The 19,282-nt window shown below is 38.7% G+C and overlaps 1 protein-coding gene across 5 annotated transcripts in view; it reads right to left on the reverse strand.

Moving 5' to 3' along the window:
* arhgef18b (rho/rac guanine nucleotide exchange factor (GEF) 18b) overlaps positions 1-19,282 on the reverse strand; it is a 75,021-nt gene that overhangs the window by 53,616 nt on the left and 2,123 nt on the right. The window contains exons 1-8 of one of the 5 annotated variants that reach the window (XM_017478384.3): positions 16,951-17,158; positions 9,239-9,345; positions 7,949-8,376; positions 5,280-5,397; positions 5,046-5,172; positions 4,085-4,136; positions 1,614-1,658; positions 691-759 (exon numbers count right to left, since the gene is read on the reverse strand). In XM_017478384.3, the coding sequence (XP_017333873.1) occupies positions 691-759; positions 1,614-1,658; positions 4,085-4,136; positions 5,046-5,172; positions 5,280-5,397; positions 7,949-8,376; positions 9,239-9,345; positions 16,951-17,077 (1,073 nt within the window). In that variant the 5' untranslated portion in view covers positions 17,078-17,158. Of the gene's footprint in view, positions 1-690; positions 760-1,613; positions 1,659-4,084; positions 4,137-5,045; positions 5,173-5,279; positions 5,398-7,948; positions 8,377-9,238; positions 9,346-16,950; positions 17,159-19,282 lie in introns of those variants that run through there. The other 4 variants (XM_017478382.3, XM_017478381.3, XM_017478385.2 and 1 more) reach the window with 4 other exon arrangements.

Raw genomic sequence — 19,282 nt, forward strand, 5'->3', positions numbered from 1 at the left:
TTCAAGCCCCAATGCTACCAAGCTGCCACTGTTGGGCACTTGAGCAATGCCCTTAACCCTCTCTGCTCCAGGGGCGCTGTATCATGGCTGACCCTGTGCTCTGACCCCAACTTCCTAACAAGCTGGGGTATGCAAAGAAAAGAATTTCACTGTGCTGTAATGTATATGTGACTAATAAAGACTCATTATTCACTGTAACTGAAGAATAGAGGACATGAATCCTTCACAGTAACTGAAGAATAAAGGACACACCTTTATTGTCACTGTAAGTAAAGAATAGAGGACACGCCTCCTTCACTGTAATTAAAGAATAGAGGACACGCCTCCTTCACAGTAACTGAAGAATAAAGGACACACCTCCTACACTGTAAGTAAAGAATAGAGGACACGCCTCCTTCACTGTAATTAAAGAATAGAGGACACGCCTCCTTCACTGTAACTGAAGAATAGAGGACACGCCTCCTTCACTGTAATTAAAGAATAGAGGACACGCCTCCTTCACTGTAACTGAAGAATAGAGGACACGCCTCCTTCACTGTAATTAAAGAATAGAGGACACGCCTCCTTCACTGTAACTGAAGCACAAATGTCATGCCTCCTTTACTGTTAATAAATCACAGAAACCATTCCTCCTTCCTGCTTTCAGTTTTTTTGAGAGTACTTAGAAGAAAAAAACATGACTGCACTTACTCAATGGAGAGAAATTCATACCAGGTGACATTTTCTTTCCTGTCAGCACTTGAGGTTACGCGATTGGCCCTATGGATGACACACACACACACACACACCTTTACTGTATCACACAAATGCAAGTGTAAACCACAGAGACAGCATAGCCAGGAAGTGATGTCAGAAACACTCGGAGTGCTCATGCAGGATTACAGGATTTATTTTTGTCTCAAAATGAGTGCAGTGATGAAAAGCAGTAAAGTGAGTGAAACATCACACTTTCAAATTAGTATGGAATGCCTGAGGCATGTTTGGTGATTGATACTTGCCGTTTAATTTTGCTACCAGACTAATGTTGCTAACAAATAATAGAAGCTTATAGCTACCAGTTTTACATGGTGCAATTAATGTGCATGTGTAAATAATCTCACAGTAGGTTTTGTCTCAGACTGACTTCTTGATGTGCTTTCTGACATAATATTATCTATAAACATAGACACAGAGATAAACGCACTTGTAGCATAAAATCATTTTCTTCCTCCGCACACTGTTTGGTGTCAGACTCAGACAGGAGACATAGACTAATGTTTAGAAATGATATTACTGATTTGATTTGAAACGGTTATTTACGTACAAGTTGTGTGAGGCGAGGAAGTGATGCATCATACTAAACTGGAAATAAGCTTCCATTAATTGTTAGCTACAATAACTAAAGATACTAAACATGAATCTGCCAGCGTGCATTTTATTTTTGGGTGAACGTTTCCTTTAATGCTAACCAGACTCGGTGGATTGTGGCCACTGGGCTTTGCATGCAGCCCAGGCTGCTTTTAGCCTAGAGGACGGTCACGTGTGTGTGTGTGTGTGTGTGTGTGTGTGTGTGTGTGTGTGTGTGTGTGTGTGTTTGCCAGATATTGCAGGCTCCTGTCACTCTGTTTACTTACCAGTGATACAGCTTAAGCTCATGCAGAACTTTTTGTACCATCAGCCTAAGACAAACAAGACACAGAGACTAAACGTGTGTGTGTGTGTAGTAGGAAGAGGAGGAGGAGGGATTACTGCGGGTGCTGTGAAACAAAATATCCAACCTCATTGTGCTTTGTCTTCGTTTTTTTTTTTTATCTCTCTGTGTCTGACTTTCTGTTCAATGTACCAAAGAGATAACATGTAAATGGCAGGAAGGCAAAAACTATTTTTTTATAATAATTACTTGTGTGGAACTCGTACTATGAACCGAAAGATCAGACTCACTACTTAAAACACATTTTTGTTGATCAAGACTATCTATTTTGGGGGTGTATATAACAGCAAAGAATCCTGTGATTTATTTAGAATTGATTCTGAATCAGTTTGGCTGATTCACTTAGCAGAGTCATTAAGAAAGAACAATAAATTCTTGAATCACAAATCACTAATTACATATTACAAGCTCACAAGAGTAACTCTGTTTATATATACAGTGTCCTCCATTAATATTGGCACCCTTGGTAAATATGAACAAAGAAGGCTGTGAAAAATTATCTTTATCGTTTAACCTTTTGATCTTTTGTTCAAAACATTCACAAAAATACTCATGGATATCAAACAATTGCAAACACAACACAGGTTTATAAAAAAAAATCTTTGTTAAATATAGGTGTGCAACAATTATTGGCACCCCTATGAATTCATATGAGAAAAATATATTTTAAGTATATTCCCATTGATATTTGACATTTTATTTGGTACACCTGAGTGACTAGGAACAGGAAATTGTTCAACCATGACTTCCTGTTTCACAGGGGTATAAATATAAGATAACACATATTACAAATTCCCTTAGTCATTCATAACAACCAAGGAATATAGCTGTGATGTGCGGCAAAAGGTTGTTGAGCTTCACAAAATGGGAAGTGGCTATAAGAAAATAACACAAGGATTGAAAATACCCGTTTCCACCATCAGGGCAATAATTAATAAGTTCCAGTCAACTGGAAATGTTATGAATCAACCTGGAATTGGACGTGTGTCTATATTGTCTCAACGCACTGTAAAAAGGATGGTTTGAGTGACCAAAAAATCTCCAAGGATCACAGCTGGAGAATTGCAGAAGTTAGTTGTGTCTTGGGGTCAGAAATTCTCCAAAACTACAATCTGAATCCACCTACATCACCACAAGTTGTTTGGAAGGGTTTCAAGAAAAAAAAACTCTACTCTCATCCACCTCAAGCATCTTCAGTTTGCCAGACACTACTGGAACTTCAAATGGTTCTATGGTCAGATGAATCCAAAATAGAGCTTTTTGGCAATAAACACCAGAGGTGGTTTTGGTGCACACAGTGCGGTAGCCATATGGAAAAGTACCTCATGCCCACGGTTAAATCTAGTGGAGGATCTTTAATGTTTTGGGGCTGTTTTTCTGCCAGAGGACCTGGACATTTTGTTAGGATCCATGGCATCATGGACTATCAAATATCAACAGATATTAAATGAAAACTTGACTGTCTCTGCCAGAAACCTGTGGGGTGACCTGAAGAGGAGAGTTCACCAGCATGGACTCAACATTTGAAGGGTCTGGAGAGATTCTGTATGGAGGAATTGTCTCAGAACCCTTCCCATGTATTCTCCAACCTCATCAGTCATTATATTAGAAGACACAGAGCTGTTATCTTGGCAAAGGGAGGTAGCACAAAGTATTGACTAAAAGGGTGCCAATAATTGTTGCAAACCAATATTGAACAAAGATATATTTTTTAGAAACCTGTGTTTTGTTTGCAATTATTTGATGTTCATGAGAGCAGAGTATTTTTGTGATTTTTTTTTTTTTTAGCAAATGATCGAAAGTTTAAACAATAAAGACAAATTGCTCATATTTACCAAGGGTGCCAATATTAGTGGAGGGCACTGGATATATATATATATATATATATATATATATATATATATATATATATATATATATATATATATATATATATATATATATATATATATATATATATATTGCCAACAAAGTATATATTTCTTATCCTCGCGGGGAGCCTGGAGGCTATCCCAGGGGACTCCGGGCACAATCATATATGTTCACAGTCTCATTCATACACTACGGTCAAGCTGGAGATGCCAATCAGCTTACAAAACATGTCTTTGGACTGGGTGAGGAAACCGGAGTACGCAGAAGAAACCTCTGAAGCACAGGGAGCAAGCACGCACAGGGCAGAGGTGGGATTTGAACCCCCAGCCCAGAGGCTAACCACTAAACCACCCTACCATATACTGGGACATGGGTATTCGCAATAGCAAATAATAAAATGGAAGCATTCTACATATCAGTAGACAGGGTTTGGCCTGCTGGAACTGCACATGAATATTAATTTCACTAATGGAACATAATAAAGCTGGATTGTTTAATGGAATACGTATGTGTTGAACTTACATGTGACATTGTCCTTCTGCTGAGCGCAAATTCTCATCCGAATCATGTTCCTCTAAAACAGACAGAAGCAACATCACTCACTGGGACAAATGATCCCTGTAATAAACCCTTCTAAATTTAATAACTCCTCCTGACCTGAAAAAAAATTAAAGAAATACAATGTAATGAATAAAATATTTGTGGATGTACAGTTATAGGAAAATAATCAATGACCGGGTGGCTGACGCGAGTGTCATGGAAATACCGGAGAAGGCACTTGACACCATTTCCCATCAGCCACTGCACCTCACAGGAGCATGTCACACGACTGCCTGAACCTGTGTCACATTTCTGTTAATGAACGCTAGTATTTACGTCACGCCTTGCACCACACTTTTGTCTTATGTTTATGATCTGTAGTCATTGTATTTCTGCCTCGAATTCATAGTTCTTTTTCTGTGTCTATTCTACTACATTTTCATTGTTTGTTTATTCCATTCTTATCTGCACTTGCATCCACATAACCGCAATTACATGACAAAGAGTTAGTCTGACCATCCCGAATTTGAATATTTTTCCACTAACACCAGGTCCTGAAGTGTTTTAACTCTCTTATACTTCAGAAATGTTACTTTTTACACGTCTATAGTTCGACTGAATGTAGTGGAATGTCTGTGAAACAAGTTCATATCTGGCATCGCTGACATAATAGCAGTTATAAACATTCATTTCCTCACCATCCATTCCCCCCCCTCACTCTTAATAAGCTGCTTGTCATGTTACTGAGAAACTGTAAAGTGTAAACTCTGATGCCCTGAAGATGTAGAAACGATAACGTATTAGAACAAGTGCATTAATATAAACCCGTGATTTGTAGCTGCACTACTGTCAGAGCTGCTGTTATAGAAGATTAATTAACACCTCTGACTGTAGTGTAATTGGAGATCAGGTGGAGAGTGTAAGTGTGTGATCAGCTCCTCACCTCCGGCAGCTCGGGCTGCCTGTTTAGAAGTTTCCAGAATGCGTGAGACCCTCTCAGCTTGAGACTTTTCATCTGATGATACAATCTCAGATCGGGAATACACCATCCTCCCTGGGGTGGAAGGCTGCTAAAGAGCAAAGTAGTTTATGAGTCAGTCTCTCCCTCTCTCTTTTTCTGCGTGTGTGTGTGTGTGTGTGTTAATGAGGATTATCGATCATATAGATTGTTAATTACTGGGGATTTAGGGAGCTCTGTTTCTCCGGATGTAGAGAACTCCTCCACTGAGCTCTGAGACTGGCTCTGATCATCTCGCTCCCCGTCACTGTCTATACTCCTGGTGTCCAGACTAAACCTACACACACATTGTATACACACAACACATAACAAACACAACATGTTAAAGCTGCAAAGCTGTCTCATTCAAATACACCTCAATATACATCAGCTTCAATCCGTATAATTATTGATGAGTTACTGTGATTTTGAATACAGATTTTGCTGTTGAAACCACTTTTTTATTTTAATTAGACACCAATTTAATTAACATTTTTTTGAAACTCAGTCATTTCATCCATCCATCCATCCATTTTCTGTACTGCTTATCCGACATAGTGTCACGGGGAGCCTGGAGCCTATATCAGGGGGATCGGGGCACAAGGTGGGGGACACCCTGGACGGGGTTCCAACGCATCGTAGGGCATACACATTCACACAGCCATTTACACAGTACAGACATATTTAGTAATGCCGATCAGCATACAACACATCTCTTTGGACTGGGGGAGGAAACCCCTGAGAACATGCAAACTCTGTGCATACAGGGCAGAGGCGGGATTCGAACCACCAACCCTGGAGGGGCAAGGTGGCATGCTGCAGTGGCTGAGCTGCATTACAGGAAGACTTCAGTACACACCTCTCTTTCACTATTTAGTTTAGTTACCATTTTCAGCTCTCGCTGCCTTTTATGGAGATTTGTAGACGTGCCTAAATGTTGTAGCCCTGATGTAGTGTGACAATTTATTGCATCTTTCTAAGAAACAAGAGGAATCTGATTTAGTGTTAAACACGCAGGTGTTACATATAACAAGAGCCAATCATGTTCCAAATAAGTATCTTCTGCTATTCAACTGGTTTAAATGGGCACCAGGGCTGGAGATGAGGTGTGTAGATTTGGAGGCATTCTTAAATTGGATGTTTGTTTCTTTACAGTTAATGACAAAAGAAACATTGTAAGAACTGAGAGATTGTTATCGGAGATGAGTTAACATATTTTTGAATTGTTCAATGTTTCAAAAATACTTAAAAATGAAATGTAAGAGATGTAAGAGGGTTAGATGGCACCGCAATCATGGACTGTGTTGGTGTTTTTGGTATGCCCAGTTTGCCATGTCTCTTGGACATGGCACTTTTGTCACTCTGCAGTCGTGTGTTCAGGGGTGTTATTAGTACACTCTTTGTAGATTAGATGGTTCCTCTTTTGCTCAGCAGCAGTGGTTCACTTCATGAGTGAACATGCAAAACGTCTCTTGTTCTATTTGACTAAAATATTCTGTTTTACCATGAGCCTTTCTGTGCTCAAGTTCCTATTATGAACTAAATCAGATTTCGGGTACACTTTCTATGAAGGCTATATATATACAGTGGGGGAAATAAGCATTGGGCACCAACTTTTTTCAGTCAATATGTTTCCTATGAGGCTATTCACATGAAATTTTCACCAGACAGCAGTATTAACTCAAGAAATCCAGAAATTAAAGTCCATAAATAAATAAAGTTATGTGTAATAAAGCAGAATGTAATAAAGTGAAATAAATTATGTATAATAAATTGGAATACAACAGTATATAAGTGTATGTTATAGCAGCTATAAACAGTCATTCCCTCACCAGACTCTCTTTTTTTCTCTCTCTTGAAGTTAATAAGACAAAAAAGAAAACTTAGTTGTAGCTTTACCTCTGACTGTTACAAGGTGCTGAAAATGGAGACTCTTTCTATAAATGTTAAATATATATCTCCTTACTATAGTTTTTATTTGTTTTAATAATAACATGTTAAATCTGTCAATTATAAATCTTAGATTATGTGGAGCGTGCATCTTACAAGTCCCAATGAAAGAGTTAATACAGAAATGCTAAGAAATGCTGATTTTTTTTTTAACTGATGCAAACGAGGCTTCGTCTAATTCAGGTAAATTCAATGTCCGAATTTACATACTTTATAAAACCAATAAATATCGTTTTTGGATGGTGTTGGAATTAAAATGTTTATTTCACGGTGAACACATTGAGAAGGAGAAAGACTTTGACGGAACAGTTAGTTGGATCACTTGTTAATCAATTGTTTACTGAGGTGCTTTTATAAAAATAGTTTTTGTGCCAGTTTTCATTATAAAATCCAACATTCATTTTGCTTTGTGTTTTCATCTAGATTTAGAGTTCGACACAGAAGCGTGACGTCAGGAAGCTGCTCCCATACACCAGCCTGTAATGATTTGAGGTAATCTTTCAGTTCATGTAACATGTACGCTTACATGTTAAAATGCTTTAATATTAGTTTTAGTGATCTAAAAATCAGCATGTTTAGGAGACGCGTGTTGTTTTTTAAACTCCTGTGGTCATATTTGAGATAAAGAGGAAGTTACTTTTTCAGATGGAGTGCCGGCTTGATTAGGTTTGAATGTTTATTACAGCTCACATATTATAAGTGGTATTTTATAACAAACAAGTCTATTTTGTTATGAAGCCTATTCGTTATGCAGACATAGTGAATCGAGAACCTTGTATCTAATGATATGCTATAATACAACGTGTCATTACACCCCTATGCACTCCATAGTTCAATTAGGACCTGAAGCTTTTGTAAGAATGAAACAATTAAATGGCATTTTCATTTTTCCATTTCACCTTCTCCCCAGGCCAAGCGGATTCAGTGGGATGTCTGAGCTGTGTCTCCGCGAGGTGGACATAGACCTGACCAGGATGGGGAAATTGTCCCTCTCCAAGTCATCCACGCAGATCTCGTCCAAGCTCTCTGCCGATTCCATCTTCTCTCCCTGATCAGACAGCAGGTTTGTCTTACTGTGGGATGGTGAGCGATTTTCTACGTACGATCCACAGTGCAGCGTGGGTGATGGGTAGAAGAATAGTCCAGAACTGAGCTGTGTTTGGTCCCCTGGGTCAATAAATACAGACAGGGGTCTCTCAGAGGGCGCACACTCCCCACCAGGTCTGGACTGCAGGTCTCTGAAATACTCAGAGTCTCTCAGAGAAGAGTTCAGGTCCAATAAGTCGTCTGTCCCGCACTCGAAATCACTCTCAACTAAACAGGAACTCTGAGAGAGTGAAAGTAAAACAGCACAGCTTTAGTGTAGGTTATTCAGGTGGAAAAAAAACCCTACATGACTGACCCAGAAACTTATTTGCTTTATTTCCCCAAAGTTCTTTCCATTTCAACACTATGCTTGGATTCCAAATTTAACAGGTTCTACAGAATTTAAGTATTTTAAAAAAACAATACTGAAACTGATTATTTGCCTGTAATAGCATATCCTAAAATTATGTATTTCTCTTGTACCACAAATACCACTTGCCACTGATCACAACTTTTCTTTTCATTATTATAATCTTTTTATCACTCCTCTGTCTTGAAGATGTCAGAAAACTTCAAATCATAGCTTTACCTTTGACTGGTACAAAGTGACACTGGAGACTCCTTCCATAAATATTAAATAAACATCTCCTTAAAGAAAACCTCACCATATCAATAATTATGGTTTTATTCACTGTAGGAATTTTACCATATTTTTGCTGTCTCTAGTCAGGAGTAAATAAAACGGTGTTCTGGGCTTGTAGGTTATAGATTTAATCTTATATGTCTGAATGGCTTTTTAGTGCTTGTTGAAATATTATTTTCTTTTTCAGCGCATTAAAATATTGATTTCATATACTGTTTTTAAATTTAGAAATAAAAACCTAACCTAATGACGCCGTAAAGAAGAATCTTTTTTGAAGGAACCTGTCAAGCAAATTGTGTTTAAAAAAGGTGAGATTTATATACAGAACAGTGTAATTACTTCCCAGTTAATTAACACTGTTAAGGATCTATGCAGGTTCTTTCAGCTGTATTACTGTAGTTTGGTTATTTCCTAATCTAACACATTTTTAGTAAAAAGGTCCTTATCAAAAGGTCCTCACGTGATCTTCAGGTGTGCTGCTGAAGAAGCTGTCGGATGAAGGTGAGGAGGAAGATCTCATCCCTGAGACCGTAGCACTTGGCCGTGTGCATGGTTTACTCTCTGAACCTTAAAAGATAGAAGCGCAACATCTCTTTACCAGTATGAAGGTACATCATCTATTGTTCGCACTCTATATATACACTTATGTTTATAATTACAGTGGTGCTTGAAAGTTTTTAGAATTTTCTACATGTCTGCTAAAATATGATCTAAAATATCATTAGATTTTCACACAAAGTGAAAAAAGTAGATAAAGAGAACCCAATTAAAAAACTGACACAGCCCAGATGCAGCAAAACAGGCCCAAATCGTGATACTACCACCACCATGTTTCACATATGGGATAAGGTTCTTATGCTGGAATGCAGTGTTTTCCTTTCTTCAAACATAACACTTCTCATTTAAACCAAAAAAATGGTCTCATCCATCCACAAAACATTTTCCCAATAGCTTTCTGGCTTGTCCAAGTGATCTTTAGCAAACTGCAAACTTTTTGGAGAGCAGTGGTTTTCTCCTTGCAACCCTGCCATGCACACCATTGTTGTTCAGTGTTCTCCTGGTGGTTAGCCAATGTGAGAGAGGCGTTTATTTGTTTAGAAATTACCCCGGGCTCCTTTGTGACCTCGCAGACTCTTACAGGTCTTGCTTTTGGAGAGATCTTTCTTGGTCGATCACTCCTGGCAAGGGTAACAGTGGTCTTGAAATTCCTCCATTTGTACACAATTTGTCAGACTGTGGCAAATTGGTGGAGTCCAAATTCTTTTGAGATGGTTTTGTAAACTTTTCCAGCCTGATGAGCATCAACAGCTCTTTTTCTGTGGTCCTCAAAAATCTCATTTGTTTGTATCACAGTTCACTTCCACAAACATTTATTGTGAAGATCAGACACTGATATATCCCCATTCTTTAAATAAATGAAGGTGCTCAGTCATACCTGATTGTCATCCCACTGATTGAAAACTCTAATTTCACCTTCAAATGAATTTCTAATCCTAGAGGTTCACATACTTTTGCCACTTACAGATATGTAATATTGGATCATTTTCCTTAATAAATAAATGAACAACTATAATATTTTTGTCTCATTTGTTTACCCAATCAACCAACCAACTAACAAATCAAGCAATCAATCCACCCACTCACCCACCCACCCACCCATCCATCCTTCTATCCACCCACCAATCCCTTCCTCCATCCATCCATCCCTCCATCTATCCATCCACCCACCCACCAATTCATCCATCCATCCACCCACACATCTATCCATCCATCCATCCACCCACACATCCCCCCACAAATCCATCCAGCCACACATCTATCCATCCATCCATCCACCCACACATCCCCCCACAAATCCATCCACCCACACATCTATCCATCTATCCATCTACCCACACATCCATCTGTCCACCCACACATCCATCCATCTACATCCACCCACCAATCCATGCATCCATCCATCAGCCAAGCAATTAACCAACCAAACAACATGACCAATCACTCACCCACTCACTCAATCAACCAACCAAAAATCAATCAGTCCATCCATCTGCTAATAAAATAAGCTCCAAATCAACCAACAAACCAATCAATTAATCAATCAATCAACCACTTAAACAAGTTACCCATTCATCCATTAGCCAATCAACTGACAAATTAATCAAATCAACCAACTGTCTGAATCAACCAGCCAATCAATCATCCAAATAACATTTAGTCCATCTGCACATTCATCCAGTAACTGACTAATAAACCAACATATTAACAAACCAAACAACCAATCAAATCAGCCATCTAACCAATCAGTTTTTATACAGTTAAATCCAAATGTCTGAGTGCATTACCAACAACTGCTTTTATGTTTCTCAGACATGATCATCATTCCTCACTGATATCAGTCCAGTACAGTGTGTTCTTACTGACTGAAAGCCACAGGCAAGAGAACACCGAACACACAGAGATTTGATGACCTCGGAGACTGTGTGACACGAGTTTATACGTTCTGTTTAAATAAAATACACAGTGTCATACCTGGGGAAAATCAACCATTAACCAATCAACTGTTGTGTGAACAAATGTTCAGATGGATTTCAACTTCTTACAAGAGTTTCTCACACACAAACTTTGAATGCATCTTTTCTTTTTTTTTTTTTTTTTTAAATACTTCTTTGTAAGGAAATGCTTGGGACTATTACAATTTTTTGTTTTTTTAAATGTCTTTGGTGCACCTTCCAGCTATGTGCCTCTAAGCTTTTAAAATGTTTTTTTTTGTTTGTTTGTTTTTTTTTTTTAAACAGAAGCACTTTAATCTCTTTCACACAAAAAATTTACACACTGTAAATATAATTAGTATAATAAATATAAATATAATAAAATCAATCCTAACTGAAGAAAATCCAGTCAAGATTTTTTTTTTATATGTAAAAAAATTAAAATAATACAAAATAATTCTCAGAATAATTTTGCTTTTCCAAATCCAATTCCAAGTTTTGCCATTTGCTACAGGATCTGAAATCCTATGTGTTTTCTCTGATATCCGATCCACCATTTTTTGTTGGTATTGGCCTAATACTGGTATCAGATTGTTGCCACCTCTAATTATAAATCCAGATGTGTTTTTGGACCTGACTGTATATACAATAATACAGTTCTATCCTGGTAGGCGGTAAACAGCAGCAGCCTGCTGTATAAACCATAAAAGCGTGTTTAAATGACCTTTATCCATGTCTTATCTCTGAATATATCCCATATTAAAACAGTCAATTAAGGTTACACATTAATTAACAGGAAGTGGAAGTGCAGATTTAGTGAGGCAGCCAGAATGTAAACATCGCCTCCTGATCTGTTATAGTGCAGAAGCGCCAGTTTACTTTAGCAGAACCCTCTTGTGTTTGTTAGTGGAAATGAGCTTTAACAGCACAGCTGGGAGCTTCAGCCATGTGTGGCCTAGGAAAGTACTGATAACCGTTTTATAACACAGTATAGTTGAATTCTGGAGTCTGATTGGTCAGAAGGTATAAGTAGTGCAGCTGTAAGTCACAGGTTTATACTAATGCACTCGTTCTAACACGTTATCGTTTCTATAGTAACATTCATGGGAATTTGTAAGGTGGACGTGCCACATTCTATTCAGGGGGTTGAATAATTTTGAAACTGGACACATCATTATAAGTTGCATTTTCAGTTGAATCTGGGGAAACCATGTGAAGCATTCATCGTGTTGCTATTTCAATAGCTTTTGTTTGATTTGTTTGATTGAACAGCTGAAAGTCTGTAAATTTTGACAATAAACCTGATTTGCACTGGGGATTGAATAATTTTGATTGCAACTGTATATCTATCCATCCATCCATCACAGACATATATCTCTCCTACTATCCATTCTATCTATATCTATCTATCCAGCCATTCCAGCTATATATCTATCCCTCTATCACAGCTATATATCTATCCATCCATTCCGTAACAACGATATGTCTATCCACCCATCCATCACAGCTACATATCTCTCCATCTATCCACCCATCCATCACAGCTACATATCTCTCCATCTATCCATCCTTCCATCACAGCTACATATCTCTCCATCTATCCACCCATCCATCACAGCTACATATCTCTCCATCTATCCACCCATCCATCACAGCTACATATCTCTCCATCTATCCACCCTTCCATCACAGCTACATATCTCTCCATCTATCCATCCTTCCATCACAGCTATATGTGATGTGACAAGTTGAAATAAGAAGGTGATGCAAAACAGGTGAGGCAATCGTCTAATCATAGTATATAATGAGCTTCCAAAAAAGGCCTAATCCTTCAAGAGCAAGGATGAGTCGAAGCTCAGCAATCTGCCAACAGATGCGATAGTGAATAATCCAACACTTTGAGAACATTCCCCAAAGACAAATCAGTAGGATTTTGGACATTTCACCTTCTACAGTGCACAATATAATTAAAAGGTTCAAGGAATCCCGTCAAATTTCGGTGCGTAAAGGGCAAGGCCGAAATCCACTTCTGAATGCGCGTGATCTCCGATCCCTCAGACGTCACTGTCTTAAAAACAGTCATGAGTCTTAAATGGATATCCTGACATGGGCTCGGGAATACTTTGGTAAACCGTTGTCAGTAACACCATTCGCCGCTGCATCCACAGATGCAAGTTAAGGCTTTACTATGTAAAGCAGAAGCCATACATCAACACTGTCCTGAAGCGCCGACGACTTCTCTGGGCATGGTTTCATCTGAGATGGGCAGTAGCACAGTGGAATTGTGTTTTGTGGTCCGACGAGTCAACATTTCAAATAGTTTTTGGACAAAACAGCCGTCGTGTTCTCCGGACCGAAGAGGAGAAGGACCATCCAAGCTGTTATCAGCGTCAGGTCTAAAAGCCAGCGTCTGTCATGGTATGGGAGTGTGTCGGTGCCCACGGCATGGGTAACTTGCACATCTTTGAGGAAACCATTAATGTAAAAATATATGGACACATTTTGGAGCAACACATGATGCCATCCAGAGCAGGACAACGCCAAACCACATTCTGCCTGGATTACAAGCTCATGGTTGCGTAAGCAGAGAGTGTGGGTGCTAGCATGGCCTGCCTGCAGTCCTGACCTGTCTCTGATTGAGAACGTGTGGTGCATCATGAAGAACAAAATAAGGCAACGAAGGCCCCATACAATTGCGCAGCTGAAGAAATGCATAATGGCTGACTGGGGGGAAATTCCACTTTCTAAACTTAACCAACAGGTGTCTTCTGTGCCTACTAGTGTTTAGTGTTATTAAAAGAAAAGGTGATGTTACACAATGGTAAACAGTCGACTGTCCCAACTTTTTTGAAGTGGGTTGCAGTCACCAGATTTGAAATGAGTGTATATTTTTAAAAATAAATTAAATTCTAGTAAAGCATCTAATCATGTGTTAATAATGTGTTTTAAATATAATACAGAATTGGGGTTGTAATATTTATGCTGCCAAGCGGAAGATTTTGAGCATGTTATTTTTAGAACGCTGTTATGTTGCTATGCTAGTGTTTTCTCTCCTGTTAACACGCTATGAATTCTTCCATATTTAGAGAGCTCTATCATGGCTATGACCTTGATGCCCATCAGCATGCCCTGAGTAGTATTTAATAACAGTTCAGATATTAATAAGATAAATCTCTGAGTACAGGAACTTCCTTTTCTCTCTCTCCCTGTACCGCTGTTGCTGCTGCAGATGATCATAACATGTAAAATGACACAAGCCAGACCCCCACCCCCCAACCCCCCCTCCCAAAATTCCCTCCGGCTCCTGACGCCGGGTTAGTCTGCATCCACATCAAACGTGCAGTATGTAAGCCCCACCGCTGCCATTCATGCACCGGTATCCTTTTATGGGTCGACTCCTGACACCATACGTTACAGCCGGGGGAAAATACCTTAGTGTTTTAGTGGCTCAGATGGAACAAAGTGCTCACAAGTACACTTTATAGATTAGGAAGAACTTTGTGCTGTGTGTGTTTGTGTGTGTGTGTGTGTGTTTCACTGTGCTGATACTTAATGAAACATCACAAACACTTTACGTGAAGATTTCCTCAACAAAGATAATTTACTGCATTAGTTAGCATTAACCAACTTCAGCATTAAGTAAGTAATAATAGTGCTGACGCTAGAAACTCCTTTCATGAATGTTAAATAAACATGTCCTTACAGAAAAATTCTCCATATCAGCGATTACACAACAATCGATTTATTGCTTTACAACATTTTACAACGATTTATTCTTTGTTAAAAAACATGACATTTGAATTTGTTTATTATAAGTTTAGCTCACGTCTCATTCAAGTCTCTGTGTAATAACAACAAAATCACTGATTTCACCTTTAATGTCAGTCGGAAAATTACTGACTCCTTCAATGCAAACGAACCCTTAAAGACCTAGATCGATTTTTGGGAAATCTGACTCTCCTGAATTTGTTTGGTTTTTCGATCCTATTCCAGCAGTCAGCATCAAGTGACATATATCGTTTTAAATAGGAGAACTTTATTCTTCAATCTAGCTCATTTAAAGTCCCAATTAAAAAAGTGTTTTGTCTGAGAATGGATGAATTATCCAGAATTTTTGGGAAAACGGCAGAAACTATTTGGTGTTTTTTTGTTTGTTTGTTTTTTTGCTGTGAACTCAAAGAAACCTCCTGAAGTTTGGATTTTTTTTCTTTAGAAAGTTATAGCTGGATGTTTTAGACTTCCAAATCATCTTCATCTAACATTCCCTTAGCAAGTTCTAATCATTTATTACAATATTATTCTATTATTTTTATAATTATTATTTTTTATTTATTATTATTGGTGGAGTAGATGACAGTTTGAACCAATCTGGGCACGGGGGTGGGACTAAGCAGCTACAGCTGTGTCCTGGCTCAGGAACAAACTGCATGGGTTTCCTTGACGAATCAATGCTGCAGAATGTGATAGTGTAACCAGGACATATCCGCATTCACTACAGAGCATCTGAACATCCAACTGAGACAAATGTGAACTGAAAAGCTGAGACTCTCCACTTTACAGGACTTTTTTTAAAGCATACAGATTGGAATAGCGGTTCAATAGTTATGAAACATTTTAAAATAACAGCTATTTTTAGCCACGGGTGGCGGTTTCGGTCTTTGAGGGTTAAAAAACAACAGTTGACTCCACCTTTTAATGCAGGTGAAAGTTCACTGACTTCACCATTAATGTCGGGTTAAAAAATCACAGACCCCACCTTTAATGTCGGTTGAAAAATCCCTGACATGACCTTTAATGCTAGATGAGTGTTTGTTGGGAACTTATTTGTCATGCTTCATAATGTCATTTAAATAATTAGGGTTAATATTAACGTGGGGATTCCTGGCTGTACTTTTGTGTTAATTCTGCCCAGACTTGGGCTTTCACATCGCCGGTCAGTAGAAATGCAGTTTAATACAACTGGGTCAAAGGTGGGATTACATCAAAGGGGGAGACCCAAGTCCACTTCTTCTTTCAGTACTCATCACTTGTATCATGAGACGCCTGTAGGCACATGGCTGTCACATCATCCTGAGCTGCTTTAACACATGCTGTAACAGTGTGTTAGTCATGAGAAGTGTATTGATGGTTAAAACCACATTCATGCGTTGAATAGCCGCTCGGAAGTCAAATATAGAACATAAACGTCATATAAGCTTCCTAGAAACGGAAGACCTAGGCACAGTGTGAGAAACACTCGGCCTTACAAAGTCTTCTAAAGTAAACACACTAAGTGCAGGTTGGTTTAAAAACTACTTACATTATAATTTAGCAATGATTATCTCATATCATGTGATAGCTTTCCTGAAGCTCCAGCAGAAAGCAGCACTCTGAAGATAGGAATGAAATTCAATGTACCGGAGTTTTTACCGAAAAATGCTGCAAAATGTGTAAAATCATCATCTTCCTGCAGCACTGTAGTCAATATCCGCACTGTCCATATCTTCTATTCTTCTGGGTATTATAAACGTATTATTATACTGATCTAATTTGTTGTAATTGATCATTTCAACATCATCTTATAAAAAAACAAAACAGGCAAAAACCTGCAAGAACTAATGTACAAAGAAAGAAAAAAAAGAACGGAATCTAAGCCCAATCCTCGGCAAAGCAGCAGGAATAAATAGTGTTCAGTTTCTACCTCTTTTAAAAGACCATCGTTTCATCCAGAACTTGGAGAAGGACGGCCAGGAGTGGTTGAGGAGAGAATCAGCCATCGAGAACACATTCAAGCAGGAGAGCAGGAGAAACACAGATAACCCCAACATGCAGCAGAGTCTAGAACCCACTGGAGTTTAGTGAACATCTGATCCAACGATCCAAAACTGAGGAGGACAGAATGAAAGGGGAGGGAGGGAGGGAGGGACAGAGAGACAGAGAAAGAGAGAGAGAGAGATCAAGGGGAATAGAGAGAGAACGAGATAGACAGAGGGAAGACAAACGAAAGAAAGAAAGAGTAAAGGGGTGAGCTGTAGGGAAAGAGAGAGAGAGAGAGAGAGAGAGAGAGAGAGAGAGAGAGAGAGAGAGAGATAGAGAAGAAAGACATAGTGTGTGTGTGTGAGAAAGAGATAAGAAAGACTTAGAGACAGACAGGGAAAGACAGACATTAAGAGAGAGAGAGAGAGAGAGAGAGAGAGAGAGAGAGAGAGAGAGAGAGAGAGAGAGAGAGAGAGATGTACAACTACAGAGAAAGAAAGAAAGACAATAAGAGGACACAGTGAAGGAGAGAGAGACAGACAAAGGCAGAGACAGACAGAGATTGTGAGTGAAACAGGCAGAGAAAGAAAGAAAGAAAGAAAGAAAGAAAGAAAGAAAGAAAGAGTAAAGGAGATAGCTTTAGGGAAAAAAAGAGAGAGAGAGAGAGAGAGAGAGAGAGAGAGAGAGAGAGAGAGAGAAGAAAGCCAGAGTGACAGACAGGGAAAGACAGACATTAAGAGACACAGAGAGAGAGAGAAAGAAAGAGAGAGAGAGAGAGAGAGAGAGAGAGAGAGAGAGAGAGAGAGAGAGATGTACAACTACAGAGAAAGAAAGAAAGACAATAAGAGGACACAGTGAAGGAGAGAGAGACACAGACGAAGGCAGAGAGAGACAGAGATTGTGAGTGAAACAGGAAGAGAAAGAAAGAAGGAAAGAAAGAAATAACGAGACAGAGAGAGAAAGAAAAAAGAAAAAGAGAGACAGGTGAGAAAAATCCAGTGAGAGAGACAGAGACTGAGAGAGACAGACAGAGACAAAGAGATTGAGAAAGATAGAGCGAGAGAGAGACAGAGAGAGAGAGAGACAGACAGACAGTGATGGCGGTGTATATGGAGAGGAATGATGCATGTCGGAGGCTGAAGCTCTCAGGAGGACGTGGAGCGGAAGGAGAGTGTGTTTTGGTCTCGCGCTGACAGAATGAGGACAGGATAAAGAAATTCTGAGAAAACGGATTTGGACTGAAGTGTAGGACTCGTCACTTGTTTCTTTGAACCCAAAGCCAGCTCATGTCTCACAGCATCGACACCTTCATAGTGGCCAGGACTGAGTCAGGAAGGGAAAACTCCGGCAACACAGGACTAGTACACAGACACAATATCACCAGTAGTCGAGAGGAGAATTCATGCTAAAGTGACAGCTGTTGAGAAAATGTAGCGATACTGCATCACATAGACGAGTTGCTACAACAGGAGAAAGTTAAACCTTTGCTCTATCCAGTAGCTAATTGCTGCTAGCTAATAATAGCTACAGTATGAGCAGCTAATAGCTACTAAATCTCATAACTAGAGAAGCTAGCAAATCAGCTAATTAGTTGTTTGTATACATAAAGTACAGAGAAACTGTACAATGTAAAAGTTTGCGTACTCAATTAAAATCTCAATTAAAATTACAGGCATGGAGGCAAAGTTCTACAAATGGAATATGTTCAACAATTCAAAATTCCTCTATTACTATCCAGTTCACTAACTGATCAGACATAAGAAAAATAACTCACACATACCTAGAATTTAGCTTGCTGGTTGATGCTAATGATTAATAACCCATCTGTCATGAATAATGGGTTATGGGAATGAATTATGGGAATAAAGCTAATGATTAATAACCTATTTGTCATGAATGCTAAGGCACATTATCAACAAAAACAAAACTTAACTAGGTTGCTAACTTAAGGGACTAATTTCCAAAACTAGCTTTTTTTAAACTAGCTAATTTACCTAACGTAAACTTAAGTCAACTTAGATTTGATTGTGAATTTTAAAAGCTGATATTTAATTGTTACGTAGGAGCCAAAGCGAGCGTCTCATCCTGTATGAAGCTGCAACTTAGAAAAATAAAGGGAAAAAAGTCCAATCTCATGGGATTTGTACTGTGAACGTCTAAATAAAACTTAAAGGAGTAAAAAGCACGTTTTTCCTCGTAGATGATTAAAGTACATGTATTCAATTTCAATAATACTTGTACAAGTACAAATCTTCCAAAAGAGTACTTAAGTACAT

Source organism: Ictalurus punctatus, chromosome 10, assembly GCF_001660625.3.
Source record: "Ictalurus punctatus breed USDA103 chromosome 10, Coco_2.0, whole genome shotgun sequence".
Taxonomy (NCBI): domain Eukaryota; kingdom Metazoa; phylum Chordata; class Actinopteri; order Siluriformes; family Ictaluridae; genus Ictalurus; species Ictalurus punctatus.